Consider the following 22,187-nt stretch of genomic DNA (forward strand, 5'->3'; position numbering starts at 1 on the left):
TAAAATACTTTGGAATTAAATTTTAATTGGAAATACCAGTATGAACTTCCACATGTTTGTGAATACATTTCCTAACTCTTCCCTTCTGGAAGGCATTAGGAGACCCAATAACTTCTTATAGTGCACACCTTAGAAGTGGGGTCTTGGTTTTTCTCCCTCATCATTCCCCCACCCCCAACACAACTATGGCTTCTTGGAGAATTTGTTAATCCCAGGTCTGAAGCACAGAGAATACAGAGTCGGCCTAGAACATCTTGTTGCAGAAAACAAGGAATACTCAAAGGTGAGTGGGTATGTGTCAGAAGATAGCAGGAGGACCTGACTATGACACCTCCAAGAGACAGTCATAAAACACGTGCCCAGTGAATGAAGAAGAGTCACATACATTTGCTGTCTGCCACTGGCAATTAGCTGTCATAGCAAATCCTTACCCTGAAAAATGGTGACTTCTTGAGCAGAGGCTGAAGAAGAGTTCCTTACAAATATCAGTGAATAAAAGCAGAGAGAAGAGTTTGTTGTTGTTGTTGTTGTTGTTAACCACTAAAGAAATGATTGAAACTGGGCAATGGTGGCTCACAGCTGCAACCCTAGCTACACAGAGGCTCAGATCTGAGGATCGAGGATCAAAGCCAGCCCACTAAGTCTTCAATCAACCACCAAAACCCGGAAGTGGAGCTGGGGTTCAAATGATAAAGCGCTAGCCTTAAACAGAAAACCTCAGGGACAGTGCCCAAGCCCTGAGTTCAAGACAAATTTTACCTGAAACTATCTTACAGTTTGAAGGAAATAGAAGATAAAAAAGAGTTAAGAAAAAAACAACAGATATAAAATTCAGTATTTTTTAAAAAATCTGTCTAAAAGAAGCCAATATAATTTTTCAAAGATAATTAAGGAAATATGGTGCAGATTTTTTTTAGTTTAGCCAACAAGGACAATATGTAAATCCTTGTGGGAATTTAACTTGAGAAAAATAAATGGCCAAAAAGTCAGGAAGCACACAGTTTGAGGAAGTAAAATAAAACTTAGTACTAGATATAGCAGAGAGGGATTATTAATTTTATTAGGCATGATATTGACTGATTATGGAAGAGAATTTAATTACCTTTGGGGAGATTCTTCTAAATACTAGGAGGTGAGTATCATGACAGCAATTATATGTATAATTCAAATTGATAAATGGTGGGGGGGCCAGAGAGAGAGAGAGAGAGAGAGAGAGAGAGAGAGAGAGAGAGAGAGAAAGTCACCTGTCACTCAGTGGTGGCTCTTGAATCCAGCATGGGGACCATGGTGTATCCATTTTACCTGATTCTCATTAATGGCTCGTAGGCCCAAATCTGAACCCATTCCTTCAGCTTTTCCAATATTCCCTGTGACCTAACTTCCTATCCTAAGCCCTTTTCTTGGTTAAAATAGCTAACAGTGTTTTCCAACATTAAATTCTGACTGCTAAGATTTCTGTGAACCAGAGAAGTAAGTATGTAAAAGGCAACAAACTACTTTAAAATAATAGGAACTTCTATATAGGAAGAGATCCCAAAATCTGGAAGAGAAATCCACCACAACTGAGGAAAACCCGGAAGATTACTTGACTCCTCCTAGAACGATTGTGTAAGAAACTCTCCAGGTGGAGATGAGAGAGATTCTGTTAGATTTCTAGGCACTGGTGATGCAACTTGCTTAGCATGGAAGTCCAAGGGCTTGTACACGTCATGAAACCCAACCTGTTGCTGATGCAAGAGTCTCAGTGCTGACATTTTCTTATTTCCCAATCTGCCTCTCCTACGGATTATGTATTATGTCTCCAGCAATTTATGAGCCCAGCAGAAACTCCTCACTAAGAGAAAACACCTTCACAGAAGGAATGAGGTCATTTCTTCCAAAAACCATGCAGTAAAATAAATGCCCACATTATACAGTGACTTAAATTTTGGCACTTTAATTTACAAATGTGTTAAAGTTGTGTTAGTCTGTGATATACAACTAACTAAGCTATTTTAAAGTGTATTTATTAACTCAAAACACATTCTGGGGCTGGGGATGTGGCTTAGTGGTAGAGTGTTTGCCTAACATGCATGAAGCCCTGGGTTCGATTCCTCAGTACCACATAAAACAGAAAAAGCTGAATGTGGTGCTGTGGCTCAAGTGGTAAGAGTGCTAGCCTGGAGCAAAAGAAGCTTAGGGACAGTGCCCAGGCCCTGAGTTTAGTCCCCAGGACTGGGAAACACACACACACACACACACACACACACACACATTCTGGTTAACTGTCATATACTAAAACAAGATCCCAGTGAACACATGGAAACACAGAAGTATAAAATTAGATGCAACTTTAAGGATAATTATTTTACAACAGAGACATACAGTAGAAGGTATAATTTGAAAATTAGAACATTGGGGAGAAAATTAATTCAGAGGCCTTACCTTGATCTTTTACTCTGTTAGTGGCCAAAAAATAATGTGTTTAACTGGACATTCAGGAACCTTTTAAAATAAATATCAGTATACAGTTATTCCCTACTTAATCATTCTTTAGTTTTCACGTAATTAAATGTCAGCACATGTTTATCCCCTAATTGATTTTTCTTTAATTTTCACTAAAATTGTTCCTTTAGATATATATTAACCTCATCATCCTATCAGTGAATTCCCCGTGGGCATAAAGAGTTCAACAAGAAAAACAAAAAAAAATAATTGCTGGGTACCCATATTTCACGCCTGTGATCCTAGCTGCTCAGGAAGCTGAGATCTAATGACTAATTTCAAAGCCAATTAGGGCAAGAAAGTGAGACTCTTATCTCCGATTAACCATCAAGCGCAAGAAATGGAGCTGTGTTCAAGCCCCGGTACCAGCACACATGTACGCACATGCAAATGGCAAAAGTTTGTAATTTTCAAAGAGACAAAATAATTATGGAAATACATACAATACTTAAGCCAGCAGTAGCAAAGTTTCTTCCAAACTTACTTCTGTGTTTGTTTTGTTGTTTGGATTTCATATCAATTTAGAGTCTTTTTTACATTTTTGTTAGCAGATATTAGTTACATGTGGGGGGATGTGATTTCACTGTCACGCTTCCATGCATATATACAATATATGCCAATCAATCTCACCCCCTCAATCATTCTTCCTGCCTCTCCCCTTTATCTCACCCTAAAACAATTTCAGTAGGTTTCCATCTTCTATTTCCATGCACGGAAGCGACCTACTTGAACATTAGCCATCTTCATTCATCCTGTCTTGGGAGCCCAACTCCTCCCACTGGTTCCCCCTCCTCCCCACAAAGCTTATTTCTCTTTCTCAGACCCCATTCCTCTACTAAACAATACCTGTCATCGATGTTCTTTATGCTGATTTCATGTATAGTTGCACTGTAGCTCAAAATTATTCACCCTGTCTCTTGTTTTCCTTCCCCTTCCTCTTCTCCTCCTATGTAGTCACTCTTTCTACTTGCATTGGAATAGAAGCTCTCAGTATCCTGACTCACAGCAACATGGTAGATGTTGCTTCATGTGGATCATAGAGAGGAGCCACAGCTGTGCCCCCAATTTTTCTTTCTCATCTCTTTTGGGAACTATATGAAGTTCCTTAAAAGTATAATACTCACAGGAATAGTTCGAACTGATTTTTTATGATTAAAATATACATTAGGCTGGACACCATTAGTTCATGCCTATCATCCTAGCTACTCAGGAGGCTGAGATCTAAGGATCACAATTGAAAGCCAGTCCAGGCAGGAAAGGCCATGAGACTCTTATCTCCAATTAACCAGCAAAACAAAAAACAAAAAAACAAAAAACAGCCTGTAAGTGGAGCTATGGCTTAAGTGGCAGAGTGCTAGTCTTGAGCAAACTAGCTCAGGGACAGCACCCAGGCCCTAAGTTCAAGTTCCAGGACCATTATACATACTCAAAATGTACATTAGTAAATAAATAAACAAGACATAATTTTTAAAAACCTATCAGGATCCATTCAGAGATAAGTTAATGGTTAATGGCTTCATGTAGATTTTATATCTACTAAATTATGATTTCAGGATCTCAGAGTTTATGGTTGAAATTACCCACACTTCCTAGAACAGTCATTGTTAAAGATTTTTCCCCATCTTGGATATATCCACCAACATGGTACCACCTTGGAATAAGAAATGAACTGATCTCATGATCTAGGGAGAAAGAGACTTCACCTATGTCCTTCAGATGAGAAAGGGTGGTGCTTGGACAAAGGAAACAAAATTCCCTTGCAAACATTTGCTTGCAATCAACTTTCCTCCTTAAGAGCACCTAGATCGGCTCTTTGCCTGCTGACCCTACCCCTCCACAGAAAGAGTAAGCCTGCCCCTTCTCCTATGGACTTTGCCCAGAGATCACATTCACCTACTGAGCTCAGCCAGTACCAATTCTAATACAGGAGTATCTCCAAGGATTTCTATTTTTAACAAGAATCATGGAGAAATGCTATTTTAGGATCACACAGTGTGGCAAAACCTAATTAAGAGCTGAAACAAAATGTTTTGCTAAACAGCAGGAGGAATTTTTCTCCCAGAGTATTAACAGCAAAGGTACTCATCTAATTTCTTTCAACACTAGCAGGATGAACCTTTAAAAATTACTTTATCGAAAAAGCTGTGAACCGTATCTTTGTTAAAACAGTTCCTGGTTTCTGGGTTTTCTGAAAGAGAGGATTTTTGTTGTTGGTGGTGGTGGTCATAGGGCTTGAACTCTGGGCCTGAGCGCTGTCCCTCAGCTCTTCAGCTCAAGGCGAGAGCTCTACCACTTGAGCCACAGCACCACTTCCAGTTTCCTGGTGGTCTATTGGAGATTAGAGTCTCATGGACTTTCCTGCCAGGGTTGATTTTGAACCACGGTCCTCAGACCTTAGCCTCCTGAGGAGTTAAGATTACAGGTGTGAGCCACCAGCCCCTGGCTGAGAAGAATTTTTTTTAATTAAGTTTTTTATTGTGAAAATACTGTACAGAGGGGTTACAGTTACATGAGCAAAGTAATGAGTACATTTCTTATCCAGCATTGTTGCCTCCTCTTTTGATTTTGTTCCTTAGGTCCACAAATTTTTCTCTAGACATCTTCTAATTTTACCAAGTGTACATACCCCCATGAAAATTTTAGATAGTATTCTTTTAGGAGAACTTTTCTCTGATTTTAATATATGTATATAGTACATAATTTTATTAAAAGAAAAATATGATGAGAAGAAAATAAAATATACCCTTACTCTCAAGCATCTACATTTTTTAAAAAAATTACCTGAATATTGTGTTTTTTCATTTTATTTCCTCTGCCTATACATACATTCTTTCCATAATATTTAAGACCAAATTACAAGCATTCATTGCTTTGCTTATAGATTTCATATTTTACATATATATATATGTATATATTCTGAGCACGTGTCTGACTAATAGTAGACAGAAATAGTTTTACTCATCTATTATTACTGAGCATCTACTATGTATAGACCTTTTTAGGTATGGAGGACACAATATTGAAAGAGTAGAAAGAAAACTGTCTTACTGTTCCATGATGGGAAATAGCCAAGAGATTAGCCATTCGATACATAAATTAATAAAATAATTACAGTCAACCAAAGCGTCAGTAATCATAACATTTGGGTGTCTGCAACATGGCCAGAATTATTTTAGTGTTAACTCATTTAATGCTCATAACCCTACCAAGTAAGAACTAGGATGGCTCCAGTTTTTAAGTGCAAAGACAGGGAAACTAATTGCTTACAAGTATATCTAACTATTAACAAGGTAGTATGAAATAAGAAATCAAGAAGAATAAGTATGGGCAAGTGACCAGAAAGGTCCTCTCTGTGAAAGAGTGTTTTTAAGGGCTACAATTGAGAGAACAAGAAGACAGGTGACATCCACTGCATAAAATTCAGATACACAGAATGGTTATCACACATGTAAATTGTGAATGTATGAAAAATGATCCTTCTCAGTTAAGTACTTTGACTTTTCTTACCTAAAAAACTCTGTTACACACAAACAACACAGTTCTGAGCATTCATACATTTTGTTCTCTTGTGTAATTATTTCCTTAGGATAAATTCATACAAAATACCATGCTATAATATCATGTAGGCACATCTTTAAAGCTTGTATGCCTCAGAAATGTTTGCCTTAGAAAACTTCTGAGTTACATTTCTATTAATTATATATTAAAAAGCTGCTTTACACTGGTAACTACAAAATAGATTTTGTAACCACTTAAAATTACCTGAAGAATGCCTTTAACGGTACAGACACTTTTCTGTCGATTGGCTATTATGACTTCATTTGCAGGCCATTCAAAATTATCAGCACAGGCAGGCAGATATCTATGGGCAGCCAATACAAGAAACATATTAGAAGCACATGTGGCTGCCCTGTCAAAAATCAATCTTACAAACCTTACACGGCCTCTGCCAAAGACTCTCTACTCCCATAAGGCCGGAAGCTTGGCAATAGCAATCCCACTTTTGGGCATTTACCCAAAAGATCACAAACAAGGCCACACTAAAGCTACCAGCACAACTATGTTCATTGCAGCATTATTCACCATAGCTAAGATATGGAACCAACCCAGATGCTCCTCAGTAGATGAATGGATCAAGAAAATGTGGTGTATATACACATATATATTCTATGCCTCCATCAGAAAGAATGACATTGCCCCATTTCTTAGGAAATGGAAAGACTTAGAAAAACTTATATTAAGTGAAATAAGCCAGGCGCAAAGAAATATAGGTCCCATGGTTTCCCTTATTTGCAATAACTAGTATATGTCTGAGACAAGCAGAAAAGGTCAGATAAATTGATGTTAGGTGAAATGAACCCCAAGATAAGGACTCAAATGGTTTTTACTTTCTTGCTATTGTTTCTAACATATTTATAAGATGATTTCTTTGTTGCTTTGTATGTTCCTCCCCATGGTATAACCCCTGTTTTCACTGTATTTGATATTGGTATAATTTGGGGAGGGGAAGGGAAAAAACAAATTATTTAAATACAGGGATAAAGGTGGACCCATTGCAACAATGAGATGTACAAGATGTTGTGTCGAAAAACTTTACAACTTTGGCGCCTGGGGGCGGGCGGGGGGGGGCGGGGGAGGAGGAGAGGGTGAAGGGGTAAGGGGAAACAAAGGAGGAGGCAACAATGCTTGATAAGAAATGTACTCATTACCTTGTTCATATAATTGTAACCCCTCTGTATGGTATTTTCACAATAAAAAATGTATAGCAAAAGAATATTCATCCTGTCAAAAAAAAAAAAAGAAGAAATGTAAAAAGGAGGCCAGATGCTTGTAATCCTAGCTGCTCAAGCTGAGATCTAAGGATCATGTTCAAAGCTAGTGCAGGAAGGAAAGTCTATGAGACTCTTATCTCCAATTAACCACTCAAAAACTGGAAGTGGTACTGTGGCTCAAAGTGGTAGAGCTCTAATCTTAAGTGAAAGAGCTCAGGGACAGCACCCAGGCCCTGAGTTCAAGCCCCACAACAAGACCAAAAAAAAGTAAAGGAGAGGCAATCCAACACTCTCTACATGAAAGAGAGCACAATGGTGTGTAGAACATGAGTCACACAACATATAAATGGCTCTCTAGAATCTGAGAGCCAGTCTTTGAAATAGGATCATCATAAAAATAAAATGGTTTTCTAACTTCAGTGGGCAGATATTATGTTCCAAGTTGCAAAACTCTTCCTATCTTGAAGATACAAAAAGGTCTGATTTCCTGTAGTACAGCCCATTACCAAATCCAGGTGGCCATCATACCCAACTCTAGTTTTTCAAAAGTCTTCTGCAATTGGTTTCAGGAGAGTTGGACCCAGATTTAGTACTGGCCCCCAACCTATTGCGATAGCTTTGCCTGTTTAACTTACTCCAGGGCAATTTTTGCTCTGACTGGCCTATGACAGGCCCAGCCAGCTTAGAAGATGATTAATTTGCTACAGCACAAGACCCCAAGTGGTGGAGGATGCTCACCCATCAAGAAGATGAATGCTTCTGAACCCCAGGCACAGTCTGAAAGCAGTGGCTTTCAGTAAGGTGTAAATGGAAAAGGATATGAATGAGAACGTCAAGGATGTGAATGAAAAAGTTAAATTTCATGTGACATCCCAAGATTGAAGCAAACTGTGGAAAGAAAAGGCAGGAATCAAAAAACTTAAAAGGCTTCCTGAGATTGCACCATGAAACAAACAGATGAAAGGAAAATGGAGGAACTTCTGGGAAGAGAAACAGCCATTTTCAGAGAAGAGCAGGCCAGTTCACATCTAGGTAGACATTGTTGCAGTAGCTTGCTGGACTCTCACCTTCTAAGATGGGAATATAAGCACTTCCCTAATGGTTCCATAGCCTCCTCCACCCTCCTGACCAACTCCTGCAGCACACACCTGTACACACCTGTGGGCGCACACACTCACCAGCACATATATACATGTGCATTGTTGTACCCATGTTTATTTCTCCATCTGACAACTTAAAGATATCTTTTTTCCTCTCTACTATCAAGATAGAGCAATGTATTCAAAACCCTGAATGTGATCCAATCTGTTTTTTCTCTCTTGAGATTAATGAGCTATGATACACAAGGTGATGTTTCCCCTCAACAGTGTGAGGAGCAGGGAAATGACAAAGCAAGGTTGATGCTGTTGAACAGACATCTACAATGCTACAATGTGTTGTCAGAGAACCACATCAGACGCTATGTCTGACACAGACAATAAAATCTGCAGAAGTCAGAATTCAAAATGTCAGTCACTGGTAGAAGAGATATTTTTGTGTTTGCAAGAAACCACCACCACAACAACAAAAACAGAACAAAAAACTTAGAGAGAATAAAAACAGATTGTTACATTGACAATGTATACTTTGCTTGGCTCCATGATCTATTTTTAAAAACAACTAATCTGCCATCTATGTTTCTTAGATGCCTTCTGCAAGGCCCAGATGGAACTCACAACCTTTCCAGTAACTTCTCTAACATTTCTATTAAAGACAGTTCTTTTATGAGTCAAAAGATAGAAGGCCTTTCCTCATCCTTCTCAATGGATGTAGGTTATAATGTGGGACTTAAGGGGTTTGGTGACAGTGTTTTATTTTGCTTGGAGGGGGACAATATTTTTACTCCCTTTACTGTAAATGGAAAAGTTCTCTCCACTCAAACTGACATTTCTGCTCAAACTGACTCAAGTACAGGCACAATTTACCATCTAGAGAAAGTCCAAGTGACTTTCACAGCAGGACATGGAGGAGGGCAAGCCGGGTCAGACCGGGGCAAGGTCAGAGCTGGGCTGAGCAAGATGGTAGAGCAGGGGGAGGCAGACAGGGAAGGCAGGGCCTAGCCTAGGAGCCTTGAGGTCAGAAACTGAGCAAGTGGAATCATCCCATCAAGTGAAATGAAACATCCGGACCAGATAAGATTGCAGCTAGATGACATCAGAGCAGGGTGATGAAAGATGGGAGTCAACTGCAGCGATTGCCTAGATTTTAGATAATTAAAGGAGACAGACACCGTGTGACCTTCCTGTTAGGAGCCTCTGTCTTGAATACATCGGACAAAATGCCAAAGCCAGGAAGGTAGAGGAAAGCAACAGAGTTTACTGTCTCCCCTCCTCAGAGGACCGGCTGGAAGGACACAATGACATCCTTTGTGTGTTTATAGAAACACAAGCATGCGATCTTTTTCCTTGAGATGTGGGGGGAAAAAGAGCTGCTAATTGATTTGGGTGGTGTATGGCATTCCATTTGTTAACAAAGCTTTGCCAGGACTATTTCCACTTCACAAGCATATTTCTGCCCACAAAACAGGATGATATAGGCATTAAAAAAAAAAACCATTCTAACACTGAAGAATACACACAAGAAATTGAAGACTCTGAAGAAGAGATACTCTTGGTGAACATTATATGTGAGTTTAGGAGCAGATGTGAACTTAACCCCAAAGGCTTGGTCTCCTTTGGCTCTCCTGGGTTATAGTCTTTGAGCTCCATCCTACCTGCAGTGTACCTCTAGATTTCACCACTCAGAAATGAGCAGTTCTAGTCTTCCCTGGGTTGGAGGGTCAAAAGCACTGAGCTCATTATTGCCTGGGTCAGAAGAGTTCTAAATCCAACAGTTTCCCCCACCTCCTGGGGTTTAAGCGAATTTAAATTTAATACATTTCTCTTAAGATGTTTGTTATTAAACTAGTAGGAGAAAACAATTTGCATGAGGAAAAGTGGGGGAAATGTCTCTATGTTATCCTTTTATAAATTCTCTCCTTTAAAAAAATACCTTGTTTTTAATTATTAAAGAATGGAGCCAAGAGCTGGATAGCCAATGCCTGTAATCCTAGCTACTCAAGAGGATCTGAGGATTAAGGATAAAAGCCAGCCTGGGTAGACAAATCTGAGTGACTCTTGGGTCCAATTAACTAACAAAATATCAGAAGTGGACATGTAGCTCAAGTGATAGAGCATCAGCCTTGAGCCAAAAAGCTAATCTAGAGTATGAGTCACTGGGTTCAAGCCCCAGTTCTGGCACAAAGCAAAAGCAATCTCTCCCGAACAATATTTTTTGTTTAACTTTTAGGGATTCTGATTGATGGCCTACCAAGGTAAAGCCACACCAAGTGCAAGGGTCCTGCAGAACTTCTGTTCTCTCAGACAGGTGTAATCTGTGTCCTATTTGCCTATCTACCAAAACCAAAGAAATGAGCACTATTTATGAGAGGAACAAAGTAAATTATGACAGACTTATGATGGTTAACCTTGACTGTGACCTTGATTGGATTGAGAGATGCCCTTGAGATTAGCGCAAATGATGTATCTCTGAAAGCACTTCCAGAATTAGCTAAGGGGAAAGGACTTGCTCTGAATGTGACTGTCACCATCCAATACAAAGTGGCTCAGAGGGAACAGAAGGGAAAGAAAGAAAAAAGTCCCCTGGTGCAAACATCCTCTCCCCTCCTTCCTGACCACCATGAGGTAAGCTACTCTGCTTTACTTCCATCTCCTCCCTATAATGGGCTAAAACCTCTGAAATTGGGAGCCAAAACAGAGCCTTCCTCTCTTCAATTACTTTCCCCGAGCATTCAGTCACAGTGATAAGAAAGCTGGCTACTACGAGGCTTTAAGCAGATTAGGGAAGGTTTTCTGTCAGCCCAGTTCCCTCTCTCTATCTATTTTTCTTTCACATTAGACAACATTTTTTTTCAGGTTTGGGGTTTTGAACTCAGTATCTTGACCCCTCATTCAATGCTTCCTCTCTACTACTTGAACCAGATCTCTATTTCTGGCTTTTTTACTGGTTATTTGGAAATAAGAATCTCTAGTATTCATCTATTTAGGCTAACTCTCAGAGCTCTACTGCTGAGTAGGTAGGACTGTAGTAGGAAGCAATGAGTGCCCAGCTACATTAAGCAACTTATGTGCTTACGTACGGTGTGTTGTTTATCTCTGCTTGATTCCAGTGACTGAAACTGTGTCTTGCACGGAGTTGGTGCTCAGTACACATCTTTTAATTGATTGGATGAATGAATAAAATAACTTTGACTAAATAAATTAGGAAGAGATTTAACAGGAAAGAAAAGCACAGCAATCTGATATATCTGTTATTGCTAAGAAAGAGGAAGCTACCTCAGAAGAGAAATTTATTCCTTGAGGAAAATGATGTTTGAAACAAAAAGACAATCTGAAGACAAAAACCTACCTTGGAAAAAAATAACCTTTTTAACAAATGGTGCTATAAAAATCAGATGGCCGCATGCAGAGGAATAAGATTCCCACCCTATTAAAAAAAAGTCCTTGGTAGTTTGAAGATCTAATATGTAATCTGAAGCTTTGAAACTACCAGAGGAAAACTGAGATCCAAACATAGGTGAGAATTTTCTGAATAAAACTCCATGAACTCAAGATAAAGGAATAAGAACTGACAAATGGGATTTTTTCTGCATGAAACAGAAGCAATTATCAGAGTGAAGAGACAGTCTTCAGAAAGGGCTGATAGTGGATTAAAAATATAAGATGAGCTAGACACTATAATCCTATAATCCTAGCTATCTAGGAGGCTGAGGTCTGAGGATTGAGGCTTGAAACCAGCCCAGGCAAGAAAGTCCAGGAGCTTCTTATCTCCAATTAATCACCAAACGCCCTAAGGGCTCAAATGGTAGATCATGAGCCTTTAGTGCAAAAGCTCAGAGACAGCACTCAGGCCCAGAATTCAAGCTCCAAGAACAGCAATATAGATACATATGAAGAAGATACAGACACACACACACACACACACACACACACACACACACACACACACGCATGTGCATGCGCACGTGAATACACACATGCACAAATAAATGCCAAGAGAGCAAATAATGAGCATCTGAATTGAACAGATAGGTCTCCAAAGAGGTACAAATGGCCAATAGATATTTGAAAAAATATTTAAGATCTTTAGTCATCTGGGAAATGTAAATCAAAACTACATTAATAATTCTAACTCACCACAATCAGAATAAATGCCATTACCAAGAAAATAACAACGATTTCTGGCAAGGATGCATTGGGGGAAAGAAACTTATACAGTTCTGCTGGGGTATAAATTAGTAGACGCACAATGGAAATCAGTGTAGAATTTCTTTAAAAAGAAAAAAAACTACTGTATAATCTACTATATCACTGCTGGGCATATACCCAAAGAAATGTAAGTCAGCAAGCAGCATAGACCTGAGAATACTCATGTCTGTTGCATCACTATTTATAGCAGCCAATAGAATCAGTCTATATGCCCATCAATGGATGAATGGATAGACAAAATATGGTATATAGACACAATAGAGTTTTATTCAGCCACAAAGAAAAATATATTATATCAGTTGGAAGAAAATGAATAAAACTGGAGGTCAAGCAAAATAAGCCAGCCTTAGAAATAAAATAAGTGCATTTTCAGAAATAAAATAAGTGCATTTTCAGGAAAAAAAAATAAGTGCATTTTCTCTCATGCACAAAACCAAGACTTTTTTCTTGTGTGTTGGTTGTGGGGCCTGAACTCTGGGCCTGGGCGCTGTCCCTCAACTCTTCAGCTCAAGGCTAGCCCACTACCACTTGAGCCACAGCACCACTTCTGGCTTTTTTCTGCTTATGTGGTGCTGAGGAATTGACCCAGGTCCTCATGCATGCAAGTCAAGCACTCTACCACTGAGCCACCTTCCCAGCCCCAAACCAAGATTTTTTAAGACATGAAAGTAGAAGGGGGACTATTTTGGAAGAGGAAGGAGACAAGAGGATATGAGGGACGTGGATGGTAGGTATGATCAAAGTATATTATATACATGTAAGAAATATCAAAGTGAAACCCAGTATTGTGTACAATCAATATATATCTAGTTAAAAAGACTGTAATATGAAAGTAAAAAATTATAAAATATTTCATACCTTTTATAATACACACAGCATACACATGACCACAAATACCACAGAGTCCGCATCAGGGGCTCCGGAGAGCACAAGGCGTGTTCTCCCATCAGAGGCCTGGTGGTTGCCTGGAGATCAGCTAATTCCATGGTACCACTAAAGACTGGTGGCCTTCTATAAGTTCTTTTTTTATCATTGTGAAAATACTATACAGAGGGGTTACAATTACATGGACAAGATAATGAGTACATTTCTCATCAAGCATTGTAGCCTCCTCCTTTGTTTCCCCTTCCTATCCCTTCCCATCTCCCACCCATCCCCACCCCAGCCAAAGTTGTAAAGTTCATTTTTCGACATAACAACTTGTACATCTTATTGTTGCAATGGGTCCACCTGTATCCCTATTTAAACCTATTTGTTTTTGCCCTTCTCCTCCACAAATTATACCAATTTCAAATACAGTGAGAGCAGGGGTTATACAGTGGGGGAGGGACATACAAAGAAACAAAGAAATCATCTTATAAATATGTTAGAAAAAAATCTCATCAAAGAAAAAACATTTGAATCTTTATTTTGGGGTTCATTTCACCTAACATCAACTTGTGTGACCTTTTCTGCTTGTCTCAGACATATACTAGTTATTGCAAATAAGGGAAACCATGGGACCTATGTTTTTTGGGGCCTGGCTTACTTCACTTAATATAATTTTTTCCAAGTCTTTCCATTTCCTAACAAATGGGGCAATGTCATTCTTTCTGATGGAGGCATAGAATTCCATTGTGTATATATACCACATTTTCTTGATCCATTCATCTACTGAGGGCCATCTGGGTTGGTTCCATTTTAATGCCTTTCGGTCTCAGTTTCTTTAATCCAAAAACAAAGGCAGCGTTGTTTTGTGTTTAAATGAGATCCTATACCAGCAAGGTTGCCAACTGTATGTTTAAATGCATTAGACTTTACATATCATTGATGACATAGTTGCTAACAAAATCATGCATTCCACAATGTCTGTTTTATGCTTCCACTCAAACCTGCATTGTTGTCTTCCTGGGTCCTTCTCTGACAGCCCTTTTCTATTACAAAGCAGCTCTCCTGCCTTTTCATCTCCTCCTCCATCTTCCTGCCTCCTCTAGGGCTTGTGCCGATGCCCAGAGCACGGCCTCCCCTGGCTCTTCTGCAGACAAAGGGATTCTCCCCCTCCTCTCCCAGCAGTGCCAGCGGTGGGAACCCACTCCTGTGCCTCTGTCATGGCCTTTCCCCGTCCCCACGTCTCTCCCAGCAATGGTTTTGGAGCATGTGGATTCTCTTACCATCTGGCTGACATTTAAAACAAAAACGTCTTGAACCTTTTTATTCTCCTACTTCTGACATGAGTTTATACTCAACTTTGTAGCACAATGCTTTCCCTACTGTAGTCTCATCTCCCCGTCAAGCTTCTCTCTGACCCAGAAAAATAATTTACATGTCTGCCCGTCCATCCATCCCTCCATCCATCCATTCATCCATCCATCATCCATCCATCCATCCATCCATCCATCCATTCTTATGAAGTATGTATATATACCTTTCTGTCTGTCTGTCTGTCTGTCTGTCTCCATCTTTCTCTCCTTATTCTCTATGTTTTGTCCCCTCCTACCTTCATTGCCAAACCACTTGTTGTCATTCATACTTCAACCCACCATCACTGGGATTCTAACACCTGGTGACCTGATGTCATCAATGGCCTACCACATGCCAAAGATCACCGCCCCTCCTTATGTTCCTTTATCTCTCAATAGATGCTGGCATGCATGGGGGCTCTGCAGAACCAAGAGATGGTTGTAAGAATACAGCAAGTGAAATCACATACAGAGGATACTACTACAGCCAGACATTGTTGGGCTTTCAAGAGACTTTGGGGAAACTTGTCACTGGAGAGCTCAAAAACATTCAAGCCATCACATATTCATTCTGGGAGATGAGACTGGACTCTGATCATAAATTAGGGGTTGTCTGATTTCTCAGGAACACTGTACAGATCGAAAGGACTGAAAGAGGCCTGATGGGGCTTTATCTCTCTCACCCACTGGCACTACTGCTGGAATCTAAGCATCAACATGAGCTCATAAGTAACAAATTAAAGGACAGTAGACTCTATTAAAATAAGGCAGAGGGCTGGGAAGGTGGCTCAGTGGTAGAGTGCTTGCCTTGCATGCATGAGGCCCTGGGTTTGATTCTTCAGCACCACATAAGCAGAAAAAGCTGGAAGTGGTGCTGTGGCTCAAGTGGTAGAGCACTAGCCTTGAGCTGAAGAGCTGAGGGACAGCACCCAGGCCCAGAGTCCAGGTCTCACGAACAACCAAAAAAAAATTTTAAAAAATTTTAAAAAAGGCAGATACCAAAGGGTATATTCTATGTACATCCATGTATATAAAATCAAGAAGAAGCAAGCTAACTCACTGTCAAGTAGGCAATGCACAGATGGACAAAGGCAGGAAGGAGGTTTCTGGTATGCAGAAAACATTTACTATCTTTAAGGGGACAGAGTTGCTACCCATGTTCATATGCAACTGTGAACCAAGCTGTATCCATAACATATGCTTCTGTGCATGTAAAGTATGCCTCAGTTAAAACCAGACAGGTTAGACTCATATCACAGAGAAGACTGACAGGTATCACACCTGCTTCCTTCAAGAAACTTTGTCCCAGGTCACTTTCTATTCTCTGGGCCTAGTTGTTGCACCTAAAAACCATTTCCTACCCCTCTGAAACAGCTTCTGTTATCTCGCATGCCTTCGCAATAAAAAGGGTATTTACATTTTAAAAAACTAAGCAGGGAGATGTACATTATCCAAAATAAAAACAAAAGAGTTATCGAATTTACAGCATCATCGCTAATCTGAACATGTTTACTCCAGTAAAACGGATGCATTATGTATTCCAATGACACAGCAAGGCTTTACATGAGGCACCGGAGCTTAACAAACCAGTGCTGGGGGTCCAATATGACTCCGTAAGTGGCTTACCCCGTCCATCTACCCATGTGACTCTGATGTGTGCTTGACAGTTGGGAGCTGGCTGACGAATACAATGTCATTCTGGACTGGAGTTTTCAGTCTACAGAAACTTGCCTAATGGTGAGAGGTCTTCCTTATCCCCACAGATTCTACCACAAAAACATGTTCTTTTTCCAACTCTGCAAAACTTCCCCTCCTGGAGGCTCCCACGTTAAGCCAGATTTCTGCCTCCTGATAGCAGTTTTGTTTGCCTGTGATTTTCCGAGAAAGGGTGACTGATGGCACGTCAGCAGCCTCAGAATTCACAAAGCCATCTCTTCCCTACCTTTCCTTCAGCCTCGGTGACAAGTGAGGTTTCTCCAATTCTAGTTGGTGCCTTCCCTTTTCTGTGGGATGCAGACATCACACCTGCTTTGACGTTTGCAAGCGTTCTTCAGAATTACATGCTCAAGTGTCAAACCACTATACTTAATTAAAGGAACATTTCCACTTACTCTGCACTGCTCCACTGCCTCCTCCTTTACCCACACACATTCCGATGCACCTGCCATTGTCCGGGGATGGCATGATTGCTATCTGGGGTAGGACGATTCTCCATTGTACAGCTGCTGCATTCCAGCAGATTTAGTACCTCTGACCTCTGCCTACTGAATACCTCTAATACCTCAGCTTAAGATACTGTGGCAAGTAAAACATGCTCCTGGATATTTCCAGACACTCCCCACTGCCCCTTCTCCAATTAGACTCCCTTCCGCGAGTCCGTCATACCTCAGTTTAGACAATGGCCTGAGCCATGAGAAACCGCCTTCTCTCCACTTCAAGAACACGGAATATTCGCTGTTTTGAGATGAGTAAACTGAGTATTTAACTCCTCCGGAAGTCCTCCCTAGTGATCTCCACTGCATGCCAGGATTCCCTTCATTCAAGAGTTTGCCACCGTGTGCTGTAATCTCTGGGGTGCTTGCCAGTCCTTGCTCCTCCTTGCCCTATTGCTTAACCCTAATTATCTGTGAGCAAGCTATCGAGTCTTAATCCTTCAAGCATCTGGCATAGTGCCTGACACATAATAAAACTAAACCTATGTCTGCTGAACAAACAAACAGGATGTCGAGCATACTTTCCCTGATGAATCTAGAGAATCTTGTGCCATTACTCATTTATGGCTGTTCATCAAACGACCAACTTCTACCCTGCTTATGCAAATGGAGGTATCTGGGTTTGTTTCATTTTGTCAGCAGGCCTGTCTGCAGTGATACTTCATGGTCTGTAGAAACAGAGGCAGACCAAGCCAAAGGTCCTGCTGAACCATTCTGTGAGCACTGGGAATAAACATGAAAACTGCACTGGTTCAAGATCCTTTATCTTATTTCTGGGTCTTCCCTCTCATTACCAAGCCAATCCATTTACATAGTTATTTTCCTTTTGGAAATGGCTTAAAGACTCAGGAGGTCTTGATATGACTTTCCCTAGCATTATGTCTGGTAATAGGATGATGGAACAAATGATTTCTCCAAATATTTTATAACTATTTACTTATTCCTATAGTCACACCTTATGCTTTTTTATATCACTATATGCTTGGGTGACTTTGATTTTATAAAGGACGTTACAATTCAAGAATCAAGTCTGGGAAGATAAGGGACAGGAGTAAAGAGAATAGCCAGGCAGAACTCAATGAGGACTGCTATTCTTCAGAAAACATTCAACACCTATCACAAAAATTACATCTGACTCAGCAAGTAGGGTTGTTTTTTTTTTTTTGCTTTCTTTTATTTTCAATATTTATCTTTAGGATAATTTTTCATCTCATAAGCTTATCACAACACTTTAGGAAACAAAAGTTACATACACAGAAGCAAGTTAAATAGTTTAAAAAAATAGCTTATTGCTTTGAAGAAGGCCATAGAATCTTATTTACCCAAATGTAACGTTACACTTCACGAAGCCACAAAGCTTATAGGAAATCAGTGTTAAATAGCTAACCATAGCAAACCTACATTATAAATAACTTACATAAAATACAGCTTGACTCTAACATGATGCTTTAACAAAGCACCCTATGATGCAATATGATCAACCTCAAAAACTGGACAAGCCCATCCAGGCACAGATAAGGGCAGAAAGAGCTGAAACTGAAGCTTCTACGCCCCCGGCGTGGTCTTCCTGTCCTTGGGCTCTATCCAATTCCATCCCAGAAGAATGGAAGATGGTTTTTTCTCACATCTTCTTGACTCTTTGGCTGTAAAGACAAAAAAATGAAGAGGCTAAGTGAAGACAGAGACTGCCTGATAGACATGACTTTGCTACCTTAATCTCACCAAAGATTCCATAGGCAAAAACTGAGGGGTAGAGAGAAATGACCTTTTCCAACATAACTAAGATACTTGATGACAGAAAGATGATGGGAACACTTATCTTGCATTTCCAAGTGTCTATGATGGCCCACTGGGGTTAGGTGCCATCTAGTGATGAAATTTTACTCTCTGTTATCCTCAGTATCAATCGGAACCCTGGAGCTCTACTTAACTAGTGATTATTGTTCAATGTTCAAAAAACAACCACATGGAAGGCTGTTCATAAATTAGATAAATAGGTGAGTCTTTGCACAAAGAATTAAGCATCTTGTGACTACCAAATGCCCAGGAGGATCTCGTACACCGGGTGAAAATAAAATACTAATCAATGATGATGGTGATGATGATGGTGATATATTCTACAAGGGCAAAACATGGTCAAACCTAAAGTTCCCCTTGAAAATATCACAGTACTTAGGCTGCAGAATTCCTGGTGCCCTGTGACCCACTCTCCTCATGCTCATCATTGCCTGCTGATTGGAGAAAAGAGGTTGACTTTCAGTGATATATACCTAAGGATACGGATAGCCTTCTTCACCCAAGGCTGCTTTGGATCTGCACACACCAATCTCCTTTTTGTGTGAAAGCTGTAAAACACAATAATGTTGATGGGTGTTAAACTTTAACTTTCGCTTTTGCTAAATATTCAGTAGAAATGTTCTGTTCCCATTGACTGTGCTGCATGCAAAGCAGTTGTGCTACAACGATGTGATGACCTAACAGCTCATACTGATGGTCAAGCTTGATACAATAAAGGAAAAATGTTTCCTTGGCTGTCGCTGCTCTGTAGCCATAACTGGACAATGGAAGGGAGATAATGACTAGGATTGTTAGTTAATTTCACTGCTGGCTTTTGCATAAAATTAGTATGGATCTGAGCGATAACTACATAATTCCAAAACATAGTGCCTTATACGAAACAAAAATCTTATACATGACAATACAATTAACTTGAGAGTTTTACTTACAACCACAACTATTTTTCAGTTGCTCAAAATGTATGCCTTCTATAATGTAAGTTTTTCTACCCTACACCATATTCTTTTTAAAAACCTAAGCTTTTGTCTTATTTCAGTCTTATCTAAAGTAAACTTTGGGTTAGGAATGAAATAAAGCCATTAAAATTTGAGGTGGGAATTAGATAAAGCTATCTTTGATAATCCAACTATCTTTTTTCTTAAATTTCCCCCCAAAGCAAAGAGTTGGATATCTTAAATTCTTGATAGAATTGAATTAAAATCAATAAAGAACTTACATGATGGCATTGATGTCACAAGCCTCATCAGCCAACTGCTGTGTGAAACCCACAATAAGCCTAAAAGGCAGGGGGTACTTTGTATATTGTAGACAGCAGTCAAAGTTACTTGCCGCTAAAAAGGAAATAAAAAAACATTTATGAATGTTGGATCTCCGGCAATTGGTATTATGCAACTACCTAAAGTTGTTGAAAAAAGAAAGAAAGAAGCCAGTGGCTCACACCTGTAATCTAGCTATTCAAGAGGCTGAGATCTGAGGATCATGGTTCAAAGTCAACTTGAGCAGGAAAGTCTGTGAGACTCCTATCTCCAACGTTAAAGGCAGTATACAAAGCAGAAAGTGGAACTACGGCTCAAGTGGCAAAGTGCTATCCTTAAGCATAAACGCTCAGGGACAGTGCCCGGATCCTGAGTTCAAGCCCTCGGACTGGCACACACACACACACACACACACACACACACACACAACCTAATGGATCTGATTAATATGGCATATAACCTCTTTAGCAGAAGAATTTTAATGTCTTTGAAACTTGCTTTGGATCTTAGAGATCCAATTTCACACAGTTTTTTTGATGTCCTTTGTGATGGTATGTTGAGACGTTTTGGTTCAATCTTATGGTGTAGAAATCAATGACTTCTGGAGGGCAGAGCATCTTTAGTACGAAACAAACTATTTCCTTTCAGCTTATCATAGTAATTCAAACAATAAAATTAAAACATTAAAAAATAAAACTTTCTAAGTAAGATTTCCAGGTGCAGAAAGCAAGAAGAAATCAACATAGGCTAACCTGTTCACTGGCTACAGAGTAATAAGTGAGATGATGGAAGAAAATATAATTTATAGAAACCACAAAGAAGTTACAAAGAAAATGTATTCTTTCTTTCTCCAGAGCTATAAACACTTGGAAAATGTAATGTTAGTTGATGGGAGCTTTAAACTGTGTTTCAGAAATTGCAGCATGCCTTTTCAACATGCACCTGTCCTAAGAAGTCATGGCCTCTCTCAGTCACAAAGCCACGTTTGGACACTCCCCTGAGTTAAACTACAACCTGCTTGTAAGGTCTGGAATAGATGTTATCTCAGAGCTAGAGAGCATTTTCCCCAGGGTCTTAGGAAGATAACAGGAATCAGGCACCTTAACCTCTATCAGAAGGACAAGTTTCGAGCTTCACTGACATAATTTAGCTGTGAGGTGAAGAGGCTGAGGGAAGTGGAAATTTTCCCTACACTTCCGAAGCCTTTCCTATCTTAGTAGTGTTAAGCAGAGCTACACCACTCCCAGAAATGCAGAAATACCCAAGATGAGGGGGCCTCTGACAGCCCACCACCCAGCAAATGTCCTGGAAGGCACAGCAGAGCTGATGGGTGATGGACAGGAGAAACCTCTCCCTTCTCCACTCACTGCCCCCCCCCACTATCTCTCAAACATTTCCTGAGGCTTCCAGCATTGGGGACCCTCGGATGAGCTCAAGGTTTGGAGAAAGAGGAAAATGATCACTCCTCCTGTGCTAGCATGAAGGCTAACGCTTACCTTCTGCTCCACTGAAAAGCTGGAATAGCAACACTGAAGCAAAGGCAATCAGGACCAGACTCTGGCTACTGCATCTCACCATGTTCAGCTCCAAGTTAGACCTGCTCAGTGCTGGTACTCAAGGTCCTGAGAGTGCTGTCCTGTTCTTCTAGCAGTCGTACTTATAGCAAAATATTGGGAATGCACACCAGAAGGCGTGTCTCTTGTGGGGTTTTCCCCCATTCATTAATCTGCCCCAGCAGGTCATGTCGTCATAAAGCAAAACCCACGGGGAAAACTTCCTGCCTTTCCCTAATGTTGGGAAGGTGTAAAGGTTGGAGGGGGGGTGGGTGCTGGGAGGGTTGAGGAGGGAGGGTATTGAGAAATTCTTCAAACGTGCCAAGAGGAAAAGCAGCTCAGCCCTGTGGCACAGACAGGGCTTAATCTCTTCTGTTTTCTGAAAAGAGCCAGTGACACGAAGATCTCCTGAGCAGAAACATTCCAGCTCTCCTATTGTGGCCTATTTCCTTTCCAGAGGTGCTCAGGGAAGGCGGAAGCTGAGCTAAGAAGTCAGATATTCTGGGGCACAGAGTGACAATTGCATGATTGATCCTCACTACTCAGAAGAAAGAACCTGGATTTGTAAAACAACCTACAGCACATGT

General features: G+C 40.2%; 1 protein-coding gene and 1 long non-coding RNA gene across 3 annotated transcripts in view; both read right to left on the minus strand.

Annotated features, from left to right (window-relative positions):
* Nucleotides 1-17,325, minus strand: part of LOC138828262 (uncharacterized) — a 32,036-nt gene extending 14,711 nt beyond the window's left edge. Inside the window, exons 1-3 of one of the 2 annotated variants that reach the window (XR_011372223.1) lie at nucleotides 17,167-17,325; nucleotides 6,247-6,346; nucleotides 2,425-2,484 (exon numbers count right to left, since the gene is read on the minus strand). This is a non-coding gene — a long non-coding RNA (uncharacterized lncRNA). The remainder of the gene's footprint in view (nucleotides 1-2,424; nucleotides 2,485-6,246; nucleotides 6,347-17,166) is intronic. The other variant, XR_011372225.1, reaches the window with a different exon arrangement.
* Nucleotides 17,326-18,153: 828 nt separating this feature from the next.
* Nucleotides 18,154-21,661, minus strand: Ccl20 (C-C motif chemokine ligand 20). The gene is made up of 4 exons (XM_070024376.1): nucleotides 21,544-21,661; nucleotides 20,008-20,122; nucleotides 19,265-19,339; nucleotides 18,154-18,637 (listed from the first exon to the last, which is right to left on the minus strand). The coding sequence occupies exons 1-4, from the start codon at nucleotides 21,623-21,625 to the stop codon at nucleotides 18,616-18,618; spliced, it is 294 nt and encodes a 97-aa protein (XP_069880477.1). The 5' UTR covers nucleotides 21,626-21,661; the 3' UTR covers nucleotides 18,154-18,615.
* Between the last annotated feature and the right edge of the window lie 526 nt (nucleotides 21,662-22,187).

The sequence above is a fragment of the Dipodomys merriami genome, unplaced genomic scaffold (genome assembly GCF_024711535.1).
Source record: "Dipodomys merriami isolate MVZ:Mamm:240054 unplaced genomic scaffold, mDipMer1.0.p SCAF_1, whole genome shotgun sequence".
NCBI classification, from domain to species: Eukaryota; Metazoa; Chordata; class Mammalia; order Rodentia; family Heteromyidae; genus Dipodomys; species Dipodomys merriami.